A 22,235-nucleotide genomic window follows, 5' to 3' on the forward strand; every position below is an offset into this window, starting at 1 on the left:
GAATATGGGACCAAATACTAAACTTTTGACTACTTTAATACACACAAGTGAATTTGCCCAAATACTTTTGGTCCGCTAAAATGCCGGTTCTATGTACTGCTGTATTTTCCAAACGGTTCACCTGATATGGAAAATACCCTCAAATTAAATCTGACAGTCTGCACTTTAACGTCATAGTCATTGTACCATTTCAAAGTGCTGGAGTACACAGCCAAAACAACAACAAATGTGTCACTGTCCCAATACTTTTGGAGCTCACCGTAGATTTTACAGACCCTAGTGCAGGGTCCCCCTGACCATCCCTGGGGTGGCAGCCTAGTGGTTAGAGCGTTGGACTAGTAACCAAAAGGTTGCAAGATAGAATCCCTGAGCTGACAAGGTGAAAAATGTGTTGTTCTGCCCCTGAACGAGGCACTTAACCCACTAGGCTGTCATTGAAAATAAGAATTTGTTCTTAACTGACTTGTCTAGTTAAACAAATACATTTTATCAACCTGTCTAGTTATTGATCCCTGTCCTGGTGAGTAATCCTAACCACACTGTATTGCATTGAGACCAATGGAGTGTGTGGAGTTTCCTCCACACAATCCTGGGCATATAGACATCAGTCCCCCATGAAATAATACCATATATAGATTCTACAGATCTTACTAAGTACTTCCCAGACAGTTTTTACATCGGCACAAATAGTTTTTCCTGAATAGTTCTATATTTGTACCGTATAGTGACCAGGCAACCCATTTTAATCTGTTTGACCACATCAAAAGGCCCCATGAAATGACACCATATAGATTCCCAATTCCCAATCACACTTTTACATCAGCACATAGAAGGTTTTTTCCTCTGTAAGACAATATGTAATTTATAGGCCTACAGTGTATTGCATTGGGACCAATGAAATGGGTGGAATAGAAAGGGCTGCTGGCTATGTAGACCATGATTATCCAGGAAATACACCATATAGACTCTAGTGCTAGATCAATCGGGTCTGTAGAATGTTTTCTTAAGCTACAACCATTTCTCAATGTGCTCCACCTTATAATATTATTTATTTTATATAAAGTAATAATTGTCTTTAGCTGAGAATTTTTGTTTTTTACATTGTGCACTATGAAAAGTTGAAAAAGAATATTGATTTTGGAATATACACATAGCGTTTTACTACAGACTTTTATTTTGAAGGCAAAATCAGAAAACAGGAAGTATTAATTTTGCTACCTGGCACAAAGGTTGCTGCAATGCGCGTTCTTGGTGGCGCACGAGTAAACAAATGTTCCCTGTCGCCACCTGCTGCTGGAGTGGAGTGTGAAAAGGTCAGGTAGGCTTCTGAGAATAGTCAGGGCGTTTGGGACCATTGAGCTATAAATAAGGTCGGGACCCAGTGAGAAACCGTCACTAGTTAATTTACCACAAACACAAAGTCTTTCTACGCCTGTTACGTTAGGTTATAATGTCATAAACCCCGCCCATTTCTTCTACCGGATACTGTCGTTGCCGCACAGACACGATCTCTGAGAAGCCAGCAAGAATAAGCAAGACCTAACAAGAATTAAGACCGTGAACATGGCGATTAACCTTCAAATAAATAGTACCGCAATGAAGATGGTAAAAAGTCATCCAAAATGTAGAAATGTGTAACATTTTATCAGTGGTGGAAAAAGTGCCCAATTGTCATCATGCTTGAGTAAAAGTAAAGATACCTTAATGGAAAATGACGAAAGTAAAAGTGAAAGTCACCCAGTAAAATACTACTTGAGTAAAAGTATTTGGTTTTAAATATACTTAAGTATCAAAAGTAAAAGTATAAATAATTTCACATTCCTTATATTAAGCAATGCAGACAGCATGATTTTCATGTTTTTCTGCCAGATCAGAGACAATATGGATGACCAGGGATGTTCTCTTGATAAATGTGTGAATTGGACCATTTTCCTGTCCTGCTTAGCATTCGAAATGGAACGAGTACTTTTGGGTGTCAGGGAAAATGTATGGAGAAAAAGTACATTGATTTCTTTAGTAATGTAGTGAAGTAAAAGTAGTCAAAATATAAATAGTAAAGTACAGATACCGTGAAAAAACAACTTAAGTAGTACTTGAAAGTATTTTTACTTAAGTACTTTACACCACTGCATTTTATTTATGTTAGCAGACTTAGAATTTAGTTTAACAATATCAACAAATAAAAATAGATATGAGCCTTAATAGCACAAATACTATTATTGAAAGTAATAGTTAATGAGCTCCAACAGTGCAGGTGTAAATGAAACAACAATAATATATATATATATATATATATACACACAACCAGATAGTTATGGTAACAACATTAATACAAATAACAAAACATGATTTATAAGGCTACTATGAATAATAATAGTAATAACAATGTTAATAATATTATTATCACTATTATTATTGTTATTATAATCAACCTTAGAAATCCCATTTAAATCCCATTTTTATATAGCCCATTCATATTGCACAATGTTCAGTAAGTTTTTCATATTGGACATACTGTACATACTTGACATACATATAGTGTCGCAGTAAAAGAAGGGGTCCATTTTATTCATGAGCACCTCTAGTTTCCAAATCCTAGAGAAGCATCACTGCTCATTTTGCAGCCAATCAGTTTAAATACAATCGTGTTTTTTTTCTTCAAATTGGCCATACATATTGCACCCTGCACAATTTTCTGTACGATGTGTCGCAAAATGTGTATCCTCCGAGTGTAAACTCTGTGGATTTGGAAACTACAAGTACTTCCGAGTAGAATGGACCCCCCTTTTACTGTGACCCAACATACAGGAATGATGTACAGTGCAATAAATTATACATACACAAACAAAAAACATTGTCGATTTAGGTTTGAAACATAAGAAGAAAATTGTATTGGTCACGTACACATATTAAGCAGATGTTATTGCAGATGTAGTGAAAATGCTTGTGTTCCTAGCTCCAACAGTGCAGTAATATCTAACAATACACACAAATCTAAAAGTAAAAGAATGGAATTAAGAAATATTAAGATGAGCAATGTCGGAGTCCGGAGTATAAATATGTATATATATATATATATGTGATGGTATGTATAAAGATTATGGAGTGTATGTGGATAGAATATGTAGTATATCTAAAGAATACATAGGATAAAATAGTGTACAGTATGTTCAGCAATAGTCGAATAGGATGGGCTTGACAAGAATACAGTATATACATATGAAATGGGTAAAATCACAGTTTCTTATGGAAATACTTTTAATTATTCGGTGCGCTAACTAGTATAAAACAGATCGATAATTGTGAACATTCTCCATAATTTTCTCCCTAATTATTAATTTACAACGTATATAGGACGGTACTCTTATTTTGAAGGATTCCAACGATTCGTAACTCGGAAGTACATAGTTATTTTTGCTTGTTTTGTAGCGGTATGGATATCTAAAGCAACACAGCTAGCTTATCAATTTGAATTGTCTAAACATGTCTCAAATACGGTTGTTGAGGGTTTTTCTCAACGAGAGATTAACAGCTGCTGCTGAGGAGATATTCGGGGTCGTTGAAAAAACGGTAGCAGAGTATCAGGAGGAAGTTGTCCGTCTACAGAGGCTGCTCGACATTGTTCTTCAACCTGAGATTAACATGCCCAGAGCAGGTAGGCTAACTATAGCACAAAGAGGAAGAGAGAGGCCCAACTCGGTGTAAAATCTGTCTACCTCCAGCAGGTGGCGTTTTTTCGTTGTTTCGCGCACTGTTTGTATGTGTTTAACTCACGTCGGAGAGTTTGGTAAAGTTCAAGCATAATCCTTTGCTCAGGTATAACACGTTACAGGTCACAACATCCTAATCAGACACTCATAATGCAGCTGTTTTATATATTCTAGATAGGGGCCCCACTAGCGCCATCTCTGGGTTGGCATTTCGTCCATTATCTTAACATCTTCCTTTTCATATATAATTAGCTCGAGCACTTCATACCATTTTAATACCACAGTGAAAATACCTATTTATATTATCAACACTCTTTTTTATAAATGTTTATATAAGGTTTAAAAAAAAAAAAAGTCCATCATACCTTCCCCATACCGCAGGGGTGGTCTTACGTTAGCCCTTGTCCTAGTGTGTCGCACTGGTACCATATTGGGCACCTCTGGGACGTTGGGCACCTCTGGGGTCCTCAGGTCCTCTCCTGGCTCTTCCACAGCCTTCTGAAATTGTGAAGGCACAGTCGGCAGAGAACTGCCCTGGTGGGGTCTTCCCAGTCTCCTCATTATGTGTCCTGCCCATACCATCCAGAAGATATTCACAGTCTTCCAAGTGGCCCTCCTGTGCCCTATGCGCTCCTGAACTGGGCGCATGTCCTTATGGTTTCTTCAATACTTTCGTCCCTTCCACTTCATATGACCTTGCACTGATGTGCAAAGACTCCATGTGGCATCCCTGGCGTGAGGTGACAGGAGCACTCTAACAGCATGGCCTTGTTTTATTACAGGCCGATTTTTTTGTGTGCTGGTCATAGTAATGTTTTGACTTGTCCTGATGTGCACGTTTGTGTGCCTGAACATCCCCAATTACTTTTGGTACGAGGAGCTTGGGAGTTGTTGGCAACAGAGAGCGTGTGCATCTAGACATGAAGTGCTGTACAGGACTGCTACCGAAGCCCTCTGTGGGACTATTTCTCCACGCAAAAATGGCTTGCCACACGTCTGTACCTTCCTGCATTGCCTTTGTGATGAGTTTTCACTGCTATTTTCACTGTTGACTCCGCCTTACCATTACTCTGACTGTGGTATGGTGAAGAGGTCACATGATAGAACTGGGAATCTGGGAAAAACTTCATAGCTCACAAACCTTGTGACCAACCATAACAGAATGCTGGGACTAAGCCTATCCATAACACAAAGCAGACAGATATAATAACCGACCGCTTCTGCAAAGTCTTCAAACTGTGGCCCATTATCCGTAACTACACTACTGTCAGGTATGCCATATCTGCTAAACTGCTGCTTACAACAGTCGATGATGCGAGCGGCGGCTGTTGTGTCAATCACTTTCTTCACCTCCCAAAAATCTGAATAGTAGTCCACTATAATCAGAAAAGGAACATTATTTACTGTGAACAGATCCATTCCCACTTTAAACCAAGGACGTGTTGGTATGTCATGTGGCTGCAGCGTTTCTGTTTGCTGTTTAGGTAGATTAGCATTACGTATTCTGCACACAGCCACAAAATGTTTAATTTCTTTTCATACCGAGTCTCTGACTTTCCTGAGACTGGCTTCGACCCCTGAGTGCCCTGCATGGATATGAGTGAGAATCATTGGGCGTAGAGTTTCTGGCACTACCACCCTGTTGCCTTTGTAGACGACCTCTTCCTGCACTGTGAGTTCGGCTCTGTATGTCCAGTAGTCCATCACCAGGATGGGCTTACTCTTTCTTGTGTCCGGGACAGCCTCTTAGGATAAAAGACTGAAACATTCAAGAAGTCTTGTCCTCTGCTGAATTAGTTTTAATGGTATCCTGTGTCTGCTGGGAGATGTTTTGATCAGTAGCATGGTTCACATCTTCAAACTCTGCCTGTACAGCATATACTGTCTCATTTGTCCGATATTGCGGGTGTCTAGTTGTTGGTAGTGCTGCTCGAGACAAGAAATCTGCAATGTGAAGCGCTGTTCCTTTCTTGTATACTACCAGTAGTTGATCATGCTGAAGCTTTAGCATCATCCTTTAACGTCGCTTCGGGGCAGACAGAATATGTTTTTTGAAGATGACCTCAAGCGGCTTGTGATCAGTGTGCACTGTGATAGTGTCTACTTTGAAGGTATTGATCAAAATGGTCACAGGCAAACACTATGGCTTGGCACTTCTTTTCAATTTGGGCATATCCTTGCTCCGTGGGTATCAATGTCCTTGAAGCAAATGCAATGTCCTGCCCGTTCTGCAGGAGCGCTGCCCCTAGGCGTTTGTCACTTGCATCACATCTTGCATCTGTAGGTGGTGGCATTTGCTGCCTCCACCTTCTTGGGGTCTGGCTTCAGGCCTTCAGCTGTCAAAATATGTCCCATGTATATAATACTTGTGAGCCTGAACTTAACTTTGTCTTTATTCAGCTTTAGATTCATCTCCCTTGTTCTTTGTAGGAGCTGAGTCAGGTTGTGGTCATGGTCCTGCACTGCTTCTTACATTGTACCACCACAGCCGGTCCTATACCAGGATGTGCATCATGTTGCCTTCGCTGATATTCCTCTGCAGCTGGTTTCACTCCAAAAGGTAACCTTGTCCACCGGTATCTACCATGTGGTAAGGTAACTGCTCTATTCATCCAAACGTACCTGCCAGTACCCAATTTTGCATCCATAACCGAAAAGATTTTAGCTTTAGCCAGGCTTGGCAGTATCTCTTCAATGGCATTTGGTAATGTGCCCTACATAAAGCTTTGTTCAGAGCACTTGGTTCGAGGCAGACTCTTATTTTGCCAGGCTTTCCCACCACAACCGTGTTGCTTATCCACATAGTAGGTTTTGTGGCCGTCGTAATGACACCCTGTTCCTCCATTGAATCAACAGCCTTTAGTATCGTTTTCTTCAGTGGAATGGGGATTCGACGGGGAAGCTGTTGAACTGGTCTAACAGGTTCATCCTCCACAAGGTGGAGCTCACCTGGCAGAGCCCCCATCCCTTCAAAAACATCATCAAACTGTTTCAGTATTGCCTCTGAGGTGTTCAAGTCTGATGGAACCTTTTGTTTTTCTTTAGTGCTAACATGATGAATGACATGTTGGTGGTTGAGCTGTAGCAACTTATGCTTTTCACAAGTTTCTGCTGAATGAGAGGCTTTTGCAAGGTTTTCACCACTTTAGCACGTTTCCCCATCATGATTGGCTTGTAAGTTCACACTCCCCTACTGGTGTAATAACCGAGCAACCGTACAGCCTTCGCCTTGCCTTGCTTGGTTGTGGCTTTGCATCTCCATCCTACATTACTTGCATGAAGTCTCTGTAGCTGAGTATATTGACAGTTGAGCCACTGTCTAACTGGCATTTGATAGTGCTGCTTGGATCATAATCACAGTTATCACATGTTAGTAAGATAAGCTTTAAGGTTGTAAACCATGTATCTTTGCCACTTTGAACAGAAATAACATCTCATGTATAGCATGTCCGCTTCTTCATCATCATTATGATCACTGCATGTATCCTGTTCTAGCAGATTGACATGCTTACTTTGTCTTTGTCTGCACACTTCAGCAAAATTGTTATTTCTTTCCACAGAATTTGCATATAACCCCATATGCTGGGCTTTTGGCTATTGCGTGTGTTGATCCACAGTACATGCACCCTTTAGTATTTTTCCGCCTTAGATCTCTGTCCGATGAATTATGTTTCCATTTTCTATCGACATGGTCTCTGTATTTGTTCTGAGTGGCATAATTAAGAGATGCTGCCTGTTTAGGGACAGTGTTCATATTTTTTTTAATTGGATCTACGTCTGTCCGATTGCTCTGCTTATGTCTATGGCTTTCGTCAGCGTAAGTTGTGGTTGGCGCAGCATACTTGCTCTTACTCTGTTATCTTTACTGCCAAGGGAGGAAAATAGGTTCATGCGGGGAGGTAGATGTTCATGCTCCCCTGTCCTCAGTGATTCTCTCTTGTGATTCTCTCCACAGAACAAAGGGACAGGATGTAGTTTTAGAACCCAGCCCTAGCCTGTGGTTGACCAATTAGAATTCCTTGGAATAAAACTGGGCCAATGGCCAAATAACAAGTATCCTATTTCAGGTTGGACCAATGAGAAAGTGCAACACGTAGCTATGAGTTCAGGACTGACATTCCTAACAGATGTTGAACTGAAAACCAACTATTTCCATTGATAATTCTCTATTACAGAAAAAACACTATTTGCATTTATCCTTAGTACTCTATTGACTCTCGTCTTCTGCGTTGTATATTTACACAGCCAATCAGAAGTCTGTCTCTGATCATTTTGTCTCTCATTGACCCGAAATCACATGAATCCGACAATTGACGCAACCTCACATCACATTGAGCAGACGTCTCTGCTTGAGTTAAAAATGAATCTTTCATAAAATCACATTACAGGTGGGTTCAAAATGTCTTTATAAAACGTCAAGGATTTTCTACGAATTTTTTCCTATCCTCTTCCCTGAGGTGTATGTGATGCTGAACATATGGCACTCTTCCAATAACACTGAGCAGGGTTGCCACTCTCACATGCGGGTCTTTTTTATCTAAGCAAGGAGTTTTTTGTATGGAGATCAACAAAAAATGTATGGCTTATTTGCTACTTGAGGATTATATGAAGTTTCATAATGCTTCATTTGTTACGAGTGTACTGATATAAGTAGGACACATCACATTCCAGCAACTAGGAAAAAAACACTATCGGGGTTGTCTCGAGATGGCTTTGCATATTCATAGTTGAGGCTAGTAGCATAGCATCTCTCTCCATTGAATACAAGCGGTTGACGTCAACAACCCTCATTGAATATTCAAAACAGGATTACAGTAATGAGATGTATCCACTAGAGGTCGACCGATTTCAAGTTTTCATAACAATCGATAATCTGCATTTTTGGACGCCGATTATGGCCCTTTACGTTGCATTCTACGAGGAAACTGCTGTTACCCGAGTGCAGCAAGGAGCCAAGGTAAGTTGCTAGCTAGCATTAAACTTATCTTATAAAGAAATCAATCTTCACACAATCACTAGTTAACTACACATGGTTGATGATATTACTAGGTTAACTATCTTGTCCTGCGTTGCATATAATCAATGCGGTGCTTGTTAATTTTTCATCGAATCACAACCTACTTCGCCAAATGGCTGATGATTTAACAAAAGTACAATCGATGCACGAATGTACCTAACCATAAACATCAATGCCTTTCTTAAAATCAATACACAAAGAAATTCATGTTAGCAGGCAATATTAACTAGGGAAATTGTGTCACTTCTCTTGCGTTCATTGCATGCAGAGTCGGTATATGCAACAGTTTGGGCCGCCTGGCTCGTTGCAAACTAATTTGTCCGAATTTTACATAATTATGACATAACATTGAAGGTTGTGCAGTGTAACAGCAATATTTAGACTTAGGGTTGCCAATCATTCAATAAAATACGGAATGGTCCCGTATTTCACTGAAAGAATAAACATTTAGTTTTTTCGAAATGATAGTTTCCGGATTTTACCATATTAATGACCAAAGGCTCTTATTTCTGTGTTTATTATAATTAAGTATATGATTTGATATTTGATAGAGCAGTCTGACTGAGAGGTGGTAGGCAGCAGCAGGCTCGTAAGCATTCATTCAAACTTTACTGCGTTTGCTAGCAGCTCTTAGTAATGCTTGAATCACAGCTCTGTTTATTACTTCAAGCCTATCAACTCCTGAGATTAGGCTGGCAATACTAAAGTGCCTATTAGAACATCCCATAGTCAAAGATATATGAAATAGAAATGGTAGAGAGAAATAGTCGACGCGTCATAATTCCTATAATGACAAGCTAAAACTTCTTAACTGGGAATATTGAAGAGCTGGGAATATTGAACCAACAGCTTTCAAATGTTCTGAGCAAGGAACTTAAATGTTTAGCTTTTTTTACATGGCACATATTGCATTTTTACTTCTCCAACACTGTGTATTTGCATTATTTAAACCAAATTGAGCATGTTTCATTATTTATTTGAGACAAAATAGATTTTATTTCTGTATTATATTAAGTTAAAATAAGTGTTCATTCATAAGTGTTCATTCAGTATTGTTGTAATTGTCATTATTATAAATATATATATATATATATATATATATATATATATATATATAAATAAATAAATCACACACGTCGGCCAATTAATCGGTATTGGCTTTTTTTGGTCCTCCAATTATTGGTATCGGCGTTGAAAAATCATAATCGGTCGACCTCTAGTATCCACCAATCCAAAGAATGGATAAGCGGGTTTGTGGACAACGACTCCCATTGTTATGGCGGAGAGATGTATTTTTGCTATAACCCAAGATGTACTCTTAAAGGTGCTGCATAGTCAATCCGACGTCTGCATTGGCCGTGCAGCATTTACAGTGTTATGGCAAAAGTCAGGGCATTCATACTTCTTGCGCTTCACGGAGCAGTGCAAAGCTGTTGTGAAGGAAGTTGTCTTCTGTTACTTTGAGATTGGGTTGGCGGATCGCATCCATTCTTTTATGTGCATACACCACCGTCTACTGTACTGGAGTGTGTGGACAGTCATCGCCTACCTACATAAAATGTTCTTCATCAACAAGCCCTGTTCCTCTAAAAAGGTGAAATAGAGCCCTAAACACCACTCCCCCGGCCCCCCCCAAACCCCAACCAGCCTCTCTAACCCTTTCACGCAATCTCATACAGTTCACAAAATATCAACACATGCTCCACCGTTTCCTCCACTAAACGCTCATCACACAGACCTGTTTAATGTCTCCCGATCATCCACAACATGGCATTCAAACATGTGTGCCCAAACCGTAGTCTAATCCACACAACTTCCTCTGTCCTACATCCCATACTCCTCACCTCTTCCTTTACTGACCGGTGCACGTCTACCCTTACTACTGCGGCCCAGCAAGACCTGAATATTTACCCCCTCTTGCCTCACCGGACTCCTAGCCACCACACCAGCCTTCATTACCCTCTACACCTACATGGGCAGGAAACCAGCAAACGCTTATCACCACTTCCATCCTCTTCAATCCCATTAACAGCACCATCGTCTCTACAAACAAGTCTCCCCTATCCAACCTGCCTGTCCTCACACTACTCAACACTGTTGCCCAATCAGAGCAGGTTACCATTCTGAATAGTTTCAAGGAAGTTGTCAATGAAGTGAGTTTGTGTTTATACAGGACCTCCCGACTCCACCTACCGTCAACCAATCATGTCAATGCGGAGCAATAAGGAGCCCTCCACATTGTTACGACATTTGGGAGGCGCACAGCGATGCGGTACGGAACTCAATTTCGGAGGCTCCGTAATTGCGAAACACCCTCCATACGGAGCCTATAAATAGGATTTTAAGGAGCCAAACTTTACCGTTACTCTTTAAGGTCCATGGACCTTGAGTTATTTTCAGAGGTAGACTGACTCTGGCAGTCAAATCAGCCAAATACTCCCATCTAAACGTGAATCGATTCTCTATTGCGAAACGGTTCTAGAAACATAAAGCCCTTTACTTTCATGTCACATCAAAATAATTTCACAAATGCAAAACTTACCCACTAACCTGCTTTATCACAGTTGTAGCCGATTTCTTCCATTACACACAGATGTTTGGAGCATGCTAGATAGCTAAGTAGCGCAGGTAGTCCCTCGGTCTTCTGTAAACGTGCTATAACATGGAGATATGGCCATGTGGGAACACCAACCCTAAACCCATACACACCTTTTATCAATTTAATTTGATGTTTTTTGAAAATGTTTTTCTTGCTGTTATGAAAGATAAGGCCCTTATGCTTCCATAACCGTACCGCAAGCGATGTTAATGTTCAGACCGAGCGCCAGGGCACTTAACAAAACTCCCCTGTACAGAAGACGCCTTCATCCAATGACTCTTATATGTAATCAGAGAGGAAGAGGCAAATGGAGAGGGATAACTGGGCCCAAAATGGCTCACCAAGCGAGGAGTTTTATATGGAGGTCAATAAGAGTGTTGAATATGGTTCACATAAAAATGAATGTCTTATTTGATCTAAAGGTTTCGTAAAGATTAGGTTGTTACAAGTGTACTGATAAGTAGGACACGACATCCCAGCAACTTTGAGAGAAAACTCTTATCAGTAGTGTGCCTAGTCGTCACTAGTGACCACAACCAAAGTCATAAACCCCACCTATTTCAACAATGTATCTTCTTAAAATGTGATTTTAAACCTTACCTTAACCATACTGCTAACCTTATGCTTAACCATTTTGACTCTGACTGTGGTAAGTATTGGAAACAGTAGTGCCTGTTCATATGTGTATCTGCCCTCTCATTAGCTAGAATGGTCCCACCTGCTCTTGCCTCCTCCCGACTGCCTTCCGTTTTTGAAGACATTTTTTTTCATTGTTAGAGCGGCCATTACAGTATCTGGTCAATATAAATGGATAATCTGTGGTGTAAGAAACCGACGACAATGAGAGCTTTGTAAGGAGGAGGTCAGAGACAAAGACCTCTCCCTCAAAATTAGCAAGACAAAGGAGCTGATCGTGGACTACAGGAAACAGAGGGCTGAGCAAACCCCATCGACAGTGCTGTTGTGGAACTTCAAGTTCCTCTGTGTCACTAAGGACCTAGAATGGTCCAAATACACCAACACAGTCGCAAAGAGGGCACAACAACGCCTCTTCCCCCTCAGGAAGATCCTCAAAAAGATATACAGCTTGACTGGTTGCATCACCGCTTGTTATGGCAACTGCTTGGCGTCCAACTGTAAGGCACTAAAGAGTGTAGTGCGTACGGCGCAGTACATCACTGGGGCCACGCTCCCTGCCTCCAGAACCTACAGTTGAAGTCAGAAGTTTACATACACCTTAGCCAAATACATCAGTTTTTCACAATTCCTGACATTTAATCCTAGTAAAAATTCCCTGTCTTAGGAATCACACCTTTTATTTTAAGAATGTGAAATGTCAGAATAATAGTAGAGAATGTTTGATTTCTTTCATCACATCCCCAGTGGGTCAGAAGTTTACATACCAAATACTAATTGAGTGTAGCATTGCCTTTAAATTGTTTAACTTGGGTCAAACATTTCTGGTAGCCTTCCACAAGCTTCCCACAATAAGTTGGGTGAATTTTGGCCCATTCCTCCTGACAGAGCTGGTGTAACTAAGTCAGGTTTGTAGGCCTCCTTGCTCGCACATGCTTTTTCAGTTCAGCCCACACATTTTCTATAGGATTGAGGTCAGGGCTTTGTGATGGCCACTCCAATACCTTGATTTTGTTGTCCTTAAGCCATTTTGCCACAACTTTGGAAGTATGCTTGGGGTCCTTGTCAATTTGGAAGATTCCATTTGCGACCCAAGCTTTAACTCTTCTCTTCTTCTTCTGATGTCTTGAGATGTTGCTTCAATATATCCACATAATTTTCCTTTTTCATGATGCCATCTATTTTGTGAAGTGCACCAGTCCCTCCTGCAGCAAAGCACCCCCACAACATGCTTCCTCCACCCCCTGTCATGGTGTGCGCTACTGGTGGAGAAGTCAGGTGCAGGAGAGCAGAGTTGTGAACAGGCCCACACTTTATTAAGGCAGAGGCAAACAAAAACAGACACCACTGCGTCAAAACGTCCAGCCAAAAGGTAAAAGTGCTATGCGTGAAACAGTCACAAAAATAGAGCAAATGTTGTACAATAAACATCTCTCAATGAGAAGCCACGGAATAACGGGGAAAAACCCAGCCTGGCGCATACACACGAACATGTAACAAAAACAATTTCACACAAAGACATGGAGGGGAACAGAGGAATAAATACATGCAGTGTGATTAGGGAATGAAAACCAGGTGTGCAGGGAACAAGACAAAACAAATGGAACAATGGAGCGGCGATGGCTAGAAAGCCGGTGACGTCGACCACCGAACGCTGGCCGAACAAGGAAAGGAGACGACTTCGGCGGAACGTACCATGAACGCCTTCCAGACCCTCTACGTGAACTGCGGACCCCGATCAGACACTATATTCTCAGGCACCCCGTAGTGCCGGAAGAAGTGTGTAAACAAGGCCTCTGCAGTCTGTAGGGCCGTAGGGAGACCGGGCAAAGGGAGGAGATGACAGGACTTAGAAAAATTATCCACAGCGACCAGGATTGCAGTGTTACCCTGTGAGGGAGGAAGATCGATCAGGAAATCTATCGACAGGTGCGACCTCGGGCCGTTTTGGAACGGGTAAGGGTTGTACCTCTGGGCAGGTGCCTAGGAGCCTTGCACTGGGCGCACACCGAGCAGGAGGAAACAAACGCTCACGTTCTTTGCCAGGATGGGCCATCAATACTTCCCAGTCAGACAGAGCACCGTCCGACCAATCCCCGGATGACCAGAGGGTGATGTGTGGGCCCAATAGATCAACTGGTCACAGACAGCAGACGGAACACTGGAGGGGAGTGGGCTCTGTATGCAATGCCTGCTCAATGTCCACGTCCAGCTCCCACACGACCGGCACTACCAGGCAGGAGGCCGGGAGTCTGATCCATGGGCCACTCCTCTCTGTCATACAGCCGGGACAGTGCGACTGCCTTAACATTCTGGGAACCTGGTCTGTAGGACATGGTAAACACAAAACGGGTAAAGAACATGGCCCACCTTGCCTGACGAGGATTGAGTCCCCTCACTGCCCGGATGTACTCCAGGTTGCGGTGGTCAGTCCAGATGAGAAAAGGGTGTTTAGCCCCCTCAAGCCAATGTCTCCATGCCTTCAAAGCTTTAACCACAGCCCAACAGCTCCCGGTCCCCCACATCATGGTTCCACTCCGCCGAGAAGAAAGCATAGGGGCGGAGCGTCGGTGGCGTGCCCGAGCGCTGAGAGAGCTCAGCTCTTATCCCAGCCTCGGACGCGTCCACCTCCACTATGAACGCCAAAGAGGGATCCGGATGTGCCAGCACAGGAGCCGAGGTAAACAGAGCTCTTAGTTGCCCAAAAGCCCTGTCCGCCTCAGCCGCCCACTGCAGACGTATAGGACCCCCCTTCAGCAGTGAGGTAATGGGAGCAGCCACCTGGCCAAAACCCCGGATAAATCTCCGGTAGTAATTGGCAAACCCTAAAAATCGCTGCACCTCCTTTACCGTGGTGGGAGTCGGCCAATTACGCACGGCTGAAATGCGGTCACTCTCCATCTCCACCCCTGATGTGGAAATGCGATACCAGAAGGAGACGGCCTGCTGAAAGAACAGGCACTTCTCAGCCTTGGCGTACAGGTCATGCTCCAACAGTCATCCAAGAACCCTGCGCACCAAGGACACATGCTCGGCGCGTGTAGCGGAGTATATCAGAATGTCATCGATATACACCACTACACCCTGCCCGTGCAGGTCCCGTTAAATCTCGTCCACAAAGGATTGGAAGACTGATGGAGTTATCAACCCGTATGGCATGACAAATTACTCATAATGCCCGGTGGTGGTACTAAACGCTGTCTCCCTCCCGGATATGCACCAGGTTGTACGCTCTCCTGAGATCCAGTAGTGAAGAAGCACGCCCAGTGCTTTGACTCAACCGCCGTGGCGATGAGAGGTAGCGGGTAACTGTACCTCACCGTGATTTGATTGAGACCTCGATAGTCATTGCACGGGCGTAGATCTCCCTCCTTCTTCTTCACAAAAAAGAAACTGGAGGAGGTGGGTGAAGTGGAGGACCGAATGTACCCCTGACGCAGGGATTCAGAGACATATGTCTCCATAGCTCGCCGTCTCCCCTTGCGGCAGGGGATACACATGACTCCTGGGAAGTGCAGCGTCTACCAGGAGATTTATCGCACAATCCCCCCGTCGATGGGGTGGTAATTGAGTCGCCTTCTTTTTACAGAAGGCGAGAGCCAAATCGTACATGTACACACACACTACATGACCAAAAGTATGTGGACAACTGCTCATTGAACATCTCATTCTAAAATCATGGGCATTAATATAGAGTTGCTCCCCCCCTTTGCTGCTATAACAGCCTCCACTCTTCTGGGAAGGCTTTCCACTAGATGTTGGGCTCCCGAGTGGCGCAGCGGTCTAAGGTACTGCATCTCATTGCAAAAGGAGTCACATCCGGCCGTGATTGGGAGTCCCATAGGGCGGCACACAATTGGCCCAGTGTCATCCAGGTTTGGCCGGGGTAAGCTGTCATTGTATATTAGAATATGTTCTGAACTGACTTGCCTAGTTAAATAAAGGTTAAAGAAAATAAAACATGTGGACATTGCTGCGGGGACTTGCTTCCATTCAGCCACACGAGCATTAGTGAGGGAGGGCACTGATGATTAGGCCTGGCTCTCAGTTGGCATTCCAATTCATCCCAAAGATGTTCGATGGGGTTGAGGTCAGGGCTCTGTGCAGGCCAGTCAAGTTCTTCCACACCAATCTCGACAAACCATTTCTGTATGGACCTCGTTTTGTGCACGGGGGCATTGTCATGCTGAAATAGGAAAGGGCCTTCCCCAAACTGTTGACACAAAGTTGGAAGCACTGGAACTTAGGATCATCTGCCAAACCCAGTCGGACTGCCAGAAGGTGAAAGTCTTGGTCCCAGCTTTGATGCACCTGTACGTACTGTCTGCTCCTTCTAGATGGTAGCAGGGTGAACATGCCATGGCTGAGGTCCTTGATGATCTTCTTGGCCTTCCTGTGACACCGGGTGTTGTAGATGTCCTGGAGGGCAGGCAGTGTGCTGCGTTGGGTTGACCGCACGACCCATTGGAGAGCCCTGCTGTTGAGGATGGTGCAGTTGCTGTACCAAGCGGTGATACAGCCTGACAGGATGCTCTCAATGGTGCATCTGTAGAAGTTCATATGGTTCTTAGGGGCCAAGCTGAATTTCTTTAAACCTTCTGATGTTTAAGAGGCACTGTTGCACCTTGTTCACCACACTGTCTGTTTGAAGGGACCATTTCAGGTTGTCAGTTATGTGCATGCAGAGGAACCTGAAGCTTTTGACTGTCTCCACTGCAGCTCCGCCGATGTGGATGGGGGTGTGCTCTCTCTGCGGTCTCCTGTTGTCCCTGATCAGCTCCTTCATTTTGTTGACATTGAGGGAGACGTTATTTTCCTGGCACCACTCCAATAGGGCCCTCACTTCCTCCATGTTGGCTGTCTTGTCGTTATTGGTAATCTGCATGCTTGATGATTGAGTTGGAGATGCAGTCATGGGAGTACAGGAGGGGAGCAAGCACCATTGTGGGGCCCCCATGTTGAGGATCAGCGTAGCAGAGGTGCTGTTGTCTAACACCACCTAGGATCGGCCCTTTAGGAAGTCCAGTTGCACATGGTGGGGTTCAGACCCAGGGCCCCCGAGCTTAGTAATGAGCTTGGAGGGCACTATGGTGTTGAAGGCTGAGCTGTAGTCGTTGAACAGAATTCTACCATATGTATTCCTCTTGTCCAGATGGGATAGGGCAGTGTGATGGCGATTGTGTCGTCCGTGGATCTGTTGGGACAGTATGCAAATTGTAGTGGGTCTAGGGTGTCGGGTAAGGTGGAGGGGATATGATCCTTAACTAGCCTCTCAAAGCACGTCATGATGACAGAAGTGAGTGCTATGGGGCAATAGTCATTTAGTTCGGTTACCTTCGCTTTCTTGGGTACAGGAACAATGGGTGGGCCTCTTGAAGCAAGTGGGGACAACAGACTGGGATAGGGAAAGATTGAATATGTTTGTAAACACTTCAGCCAGCAGGTCTGCGCATGCTGAGGACTTTGTTAACATTCTCTGTTTCACGAAATCATGGCTCTCTCCGGATATACTGTCCACATCCTTACTGCCAGGGGGGTCTCCATACATTGCATGGAAAAAGAAAGGTGGAGGTGTATGTTTCATGATTAACTACTCATTGTGTGTTTATGGTTAACGTACAAGAACTGAATTTTGTTTGTTCTCCCTATCTGGAATGCCTCACCATCAAATGCCGACCGCATTACCTCTCGAGAGAATTCTCTTCAGTCATTGTCACGGCCATGTATTTTCACATTTAGATGGAATATTTGGCTGTTTTGGCGGCCTGAGCCAATTCGCCTCTAAGAAGAACATATAAGGTCCTTGGACTATAAGGAGTAACGTTAGGCTCCTTTAGTTTATTATTATTGGGCTACCCAGGCCCATGTTGTGCATCTAAAGGTTAAGAACATAAATTGTGGATGTATGATATTGTATTGTATTGTATTGTATTGTATTGCACCCTCAACTTTTTCCACTGATCCCTTCTCCAATATTCATTTAATCTGTTGTTGCTAGCGATATTCATAAAAAAGACAATTGTATTTATATTTTGAGATCTGGTTGCGGACTCCCTGCAGTGTCGGACCCACTTTGGGAACCCCCGGCTAACTCGTTAAGTTTGTCTAGCTCAACCTTCATTTTTTAAGGCATTGGATGTCAAAGGTAGTTATTTTTGTGACAAAGTTCAGGATTAAAGTTAATTTATTTTAGATTAGTAGACGTTAATTATTGCAGGCGTACCAGACAGGAGGTAGGTCTACATGTCATTGAGTTCTCTGTTTTATCCTTTCTCCTTTCCTCCAGACCTCCAGCAGCGTACTCTTTCTTTCTCTGAAGAGGTTCCCCCTGAGCAACAGCAGTGTGAGCAGGAGTGGAGCCCCAGTCTGGGACAGGAGGACCTAGAGCCCACACAGATTAAAGAAGAGCAGGAGGACCTCCGGAGCCGTCAGGAGGAAGAGCAGATTCAAGGGCTTGAGGCAGATGCCATAGAATTCATATTCAATCCTGTCTGTGTGAAAAGTGATCGTGATGAAGACCCAACTCAGCCCTCACATCTCTATCAAGCCCAAAACGAGAGAAACAGAGAGAGAGACACTCTACCCAGTACTACAACTGAAAATATCAAAACAGAACCTGATGGAGAGGACTATAGGGAATCAGAACCAACCAGTGTCTCTCAGCCTTTCTTTAGTGTAAATCCAGACTGTTCTGCAGCTCAGAGTGAAAACAGTCAAAGTGTCAGTGGTATGGAGACTGGAGAACCTCCTTCAGGTTTTAAGTCAGTCAAATCAAAAATAAAGATGATAAAAGGACAAATGTCCCACATCAAAACTAAGGGTAGGAAATCTACACAGTTGTCCCTCCTGAAATCACCCAGTCAAAGTCATGCTACTCCTTGTTGTTGTAAGGTGTGTGGCAAGTCTTTTCATCACATGGGTACATTAATTAAACACGTGCAAATTCATACAAAGGATGAAGAAGGTATTTGTGGTGTGTGTGGAAAATGTTTTCAGTCTACAGAAAGTATGAAAGATCACTTCCAAACTCACATTGCAGATAGGTTTTGTTGTCATGTTTGTGGTAAAGGTTTCACCTTAAACAGTAATCTAAAAAGACACATGAGGAGCCACACAAGAGAGAAACCATATGGCTGTCATTATTGTGGCCAAGGATTCAGCACTGGCAGCACTCTAAATAGACACATTAGGATCCACACAGGGGAGAAGCCATTTTGCTGCCCTGATTGTGGCAAATCATTCACTCAGAGTGGACATCTAAAAATACACATGAGGACCCACACAGGGGAGAAACCACATAGCTGCCCTGATTGTGGCAAAGGATTCAGCATTGCCAGTAATCTGTCAGTGCACATGAAGATCCACACAGGAGAGAAAAGACAAAAGGATTCAGCACTGGCACCAATCTGAAAGTGCACATGATAACTCAGGGGAGAGACCATACTGATGTCCTCATAGTAGAAATGTATTTCCCAATCAGGTACATTAAATAACAGAAACACCAAGGAAGCACTTTAAATGTGTGGAACTGGCAGTATTTTTCTAAATTATAGAACTCTGATAAAGTAACACGAAGAACAATTACAAGAGGGAGAAAACATGAGTGTGCTGTTTGGGGAGAGGTCTGGAGACAGAAGATTGAGAGGCACAAAAAAGTGTTCATACCCCTTGACTTATTCAACATTTTGTTGTGTTATAGCCTGAATTTACAGTGACGTAAATAAATGTAAAAATGAATTATGAGCTTATATGGTATTAAAATTAAGGGACATCACCCTGGGTGAGGTGAACCTCAGTTGGGGATAAAAAGGGAAAACACCATCTATTGAACTAAGTGTGTTACTGGCAAATTACTGTAAGTGTATACTCCAGGTTGCAATCCTTATTAAACAAACTAACCTCTGATCAAGGAAGTTTCCCGTGGTCTCTTGTATGAACATAGGGCAGAATTCCCTTGCATTTCCATCTGGTCACTCTCCCATAAAGCCCAGATTGGTGAGGTGCCATAGAGACTGTTATCCTTCTTGCAGGTTCTCCCATCTCAGCCAAGGAACTCCGTAGTTCTGTCAGAGTGGTCATTGGGTTCTTGGTCTCCTGCCTGATCAAGGTCCTTCTTGCCCGGTTGCTCAGTTTGGTCGGACGGCCAGCTCTAGCCAAAGTCAGGGTAGTTCCATATTTTTTCAGTTTCCCAATGATTGAGACCACTGTGCTCAATCAAACATTCAACACACTATAAATAGTTTTATACCCTTCCCCAGATATGTCTCATCACAGTCCTGGAGCTCTACGGACAATTCCTTGGACTTCATGGTATAGTTTCTGCTCTGACATGTACTGTCAACTGTAGGACCTTATATAGACAGGTGTGTTTCTTTCTAAATCATCTCCAAACTATTGAATTGGCCACAGGTGGACTCCAATCAAGTTGTAGCGACATCTCAAAGATGATCAAAGGAAATTAGATGCACCTGAGCTCAATTTTGAATGTCATAGCAAAGAGGTGTGAATACTTTTGTAAATTAGTTATGGGTGTTTCATTTTCAGTAAAAAAAAAATGTTTTTCTAAAAACATGTTTTCACTTTGTCGTAAGAGGGTATTGTGTGTAGATAGGTGAGAATGATTTATTTAATCAAATTTGAATTCAGGCTGTAACACAACACACTGTGGTATAAGTCAAGGGGTATGAATACTTTCTGAAGGCATTGTATATTCCACTCTTAGGTGAATAAAATGTGACTGAATTACAACTTCAACATAAGAACAATACATCACCCGAAGCAGCCACCACTGTCTAACAGAGAGCAGTCTGGATTTCTGAGCAACAGTAGTCCCTGGTCATTAGTTATAGGATGACAGAAAGACATTTGAAACTATGTCCTCCATCTCTACATAAAATATGGTTTTGTCAATATGTTGAAATTTGCCACATTACATCTGTTATGAAGTTGTTAAAGGGCAATTCCATGGTAACTATGCACAAGGACCACCTTTTAACAATTTCCACAGAGGATTTTACAAAAACACATTTACAGAAAGAACTGTGCAGATCCAAAGTGTGGTAACAGAATAAAACTGAGTTTTATACTGTAATTCTGTTACCAAGTTTTTCCAGTAAATGTGTTTTTATTTCATTTACTCTGTAAATTGTTCAAAGTAGTCATTGTGTATATAGTTGTATGGTTTGTTAAACTTAGGAAATCAATGGTTTTGGTTTGGCACACATTTCTAAATGAAAAAATCAGAATCTCAGCGTAATTCCATTACCATGGAATTGCCCTATAAAGTAGTTTTCGCAATATCAATTACTTTTTATATCAGTTAGGAGCTGAAATAATCCTACCATTATTATTACTTCTGAGCTTGATGCCAATATCCACTCTGAGGGGAAAATACATTTTTATTTTGTTTTCCATGTTTTGAAAAGCATTAAGAAAATTGTTGTGCTATGCTCAAGTGGACCCATTCATATACTGTAAATGAACCTTCTGAAACATGTGTTTTTTTAATATTCTAGGGATTGTACATTTTATCTGCCTTTGTATAACAGAATAAATGTTGATAACACATGTTCATTGTGAGGCGTCTTTACCTGCACATTTTTCTTTCCTCTGACTGTTCATTGCACTTTTATGAAACATTGGAACCATTGAAATGTTTGACAGTTACAGTTCAGAAAGTATTCAGACCCCTTGACTTTTTACACATTTTGTTACGTTACAGCCTTATTCTAAAATTGATTAAATTAAACTATTTCCTTATCAATCTAAACACAATACCCCATAATGACAAAGCGAAAACAGGTTTCTAGAAAATGTTTCACATTTATAAAAAATAAAACAGAATTACCTTATTTACATAAGTATTCAGACCCTTTGCTACGAGATTCAAAATTGAGATCAGGTGCATCCTGTTTCCATTGATCATCCTTGAGATGTTTCTACAACTTGATTGGAGTCCACCTGTGGTAAATTCAATTGATTGGACATGATTTGGAAAGGCACACACCTGTCTATATAAGGTCCCACAATTGACAATGCATGTCAGAGCAAAAACCAAGCAATGAGGTCGAAGGAATTGTTTGTAGAGCTGCGAGACAAGATTGTGTCGAGGCACAGATATGGGGAAGGGTACGAAAAAATGTCTGCAGCATTGAAGGTCCCCAAGAACACAGTGACCTCCATCATTCTTAAATGGAAGAAGTTAGGAACCACCAAGACTCTTCCTCGAGCTGGCCGCTCGGCCAAACTGAGAAATCGGGGAAGATGGGTCTTG

At 42.5% G+C, this 22,235-nt stretch overlaps 1 protein-coding gene across 1 annotated transcript; it reads left to right on the top strand.

Annotated features, from left to right (window-relative positions):
• Positions 1-3,383: 3,383 nt before the first annotated feature.
• LOC109897827 (gastrula zinc finger protein XlCGF48.2-like) lies at positions 3,384-21,533 on the top strand. The gene is made up of 2 exons (XM_020492424.2): positions 3,384-3,655; positions 18,249-21,533. Exons 1-2 carry the CDS (start codon positions 3,484-3,486, stop codon positions 19,370-19,372), a joined length of 1,296 nt encoding a protein of 431 aa, XP_020348013.1. The 5' UTR covers positions 3,384-3,483; the 3' UTR covers positions 19,373-21,533.
• Positions 21,534-22,235: the final 702 nt, after the last annotated feature.

This window comes from Oncorhynchus kisutch, linkage group LG10, assembly GCF_002021735.2.
Source record: "Oncorhynchus kisutch isolate 150728-3 linkage group LG10, Okis_V2, whole genome shotgun sequence".
NCBI classification, from domain to species: Eukaryota; Metazoa; Chordata; class Actinopteri; order Salmoniformes; family Salmonidae; genus Oncorhynchus; species Oncorhynchus kisutch.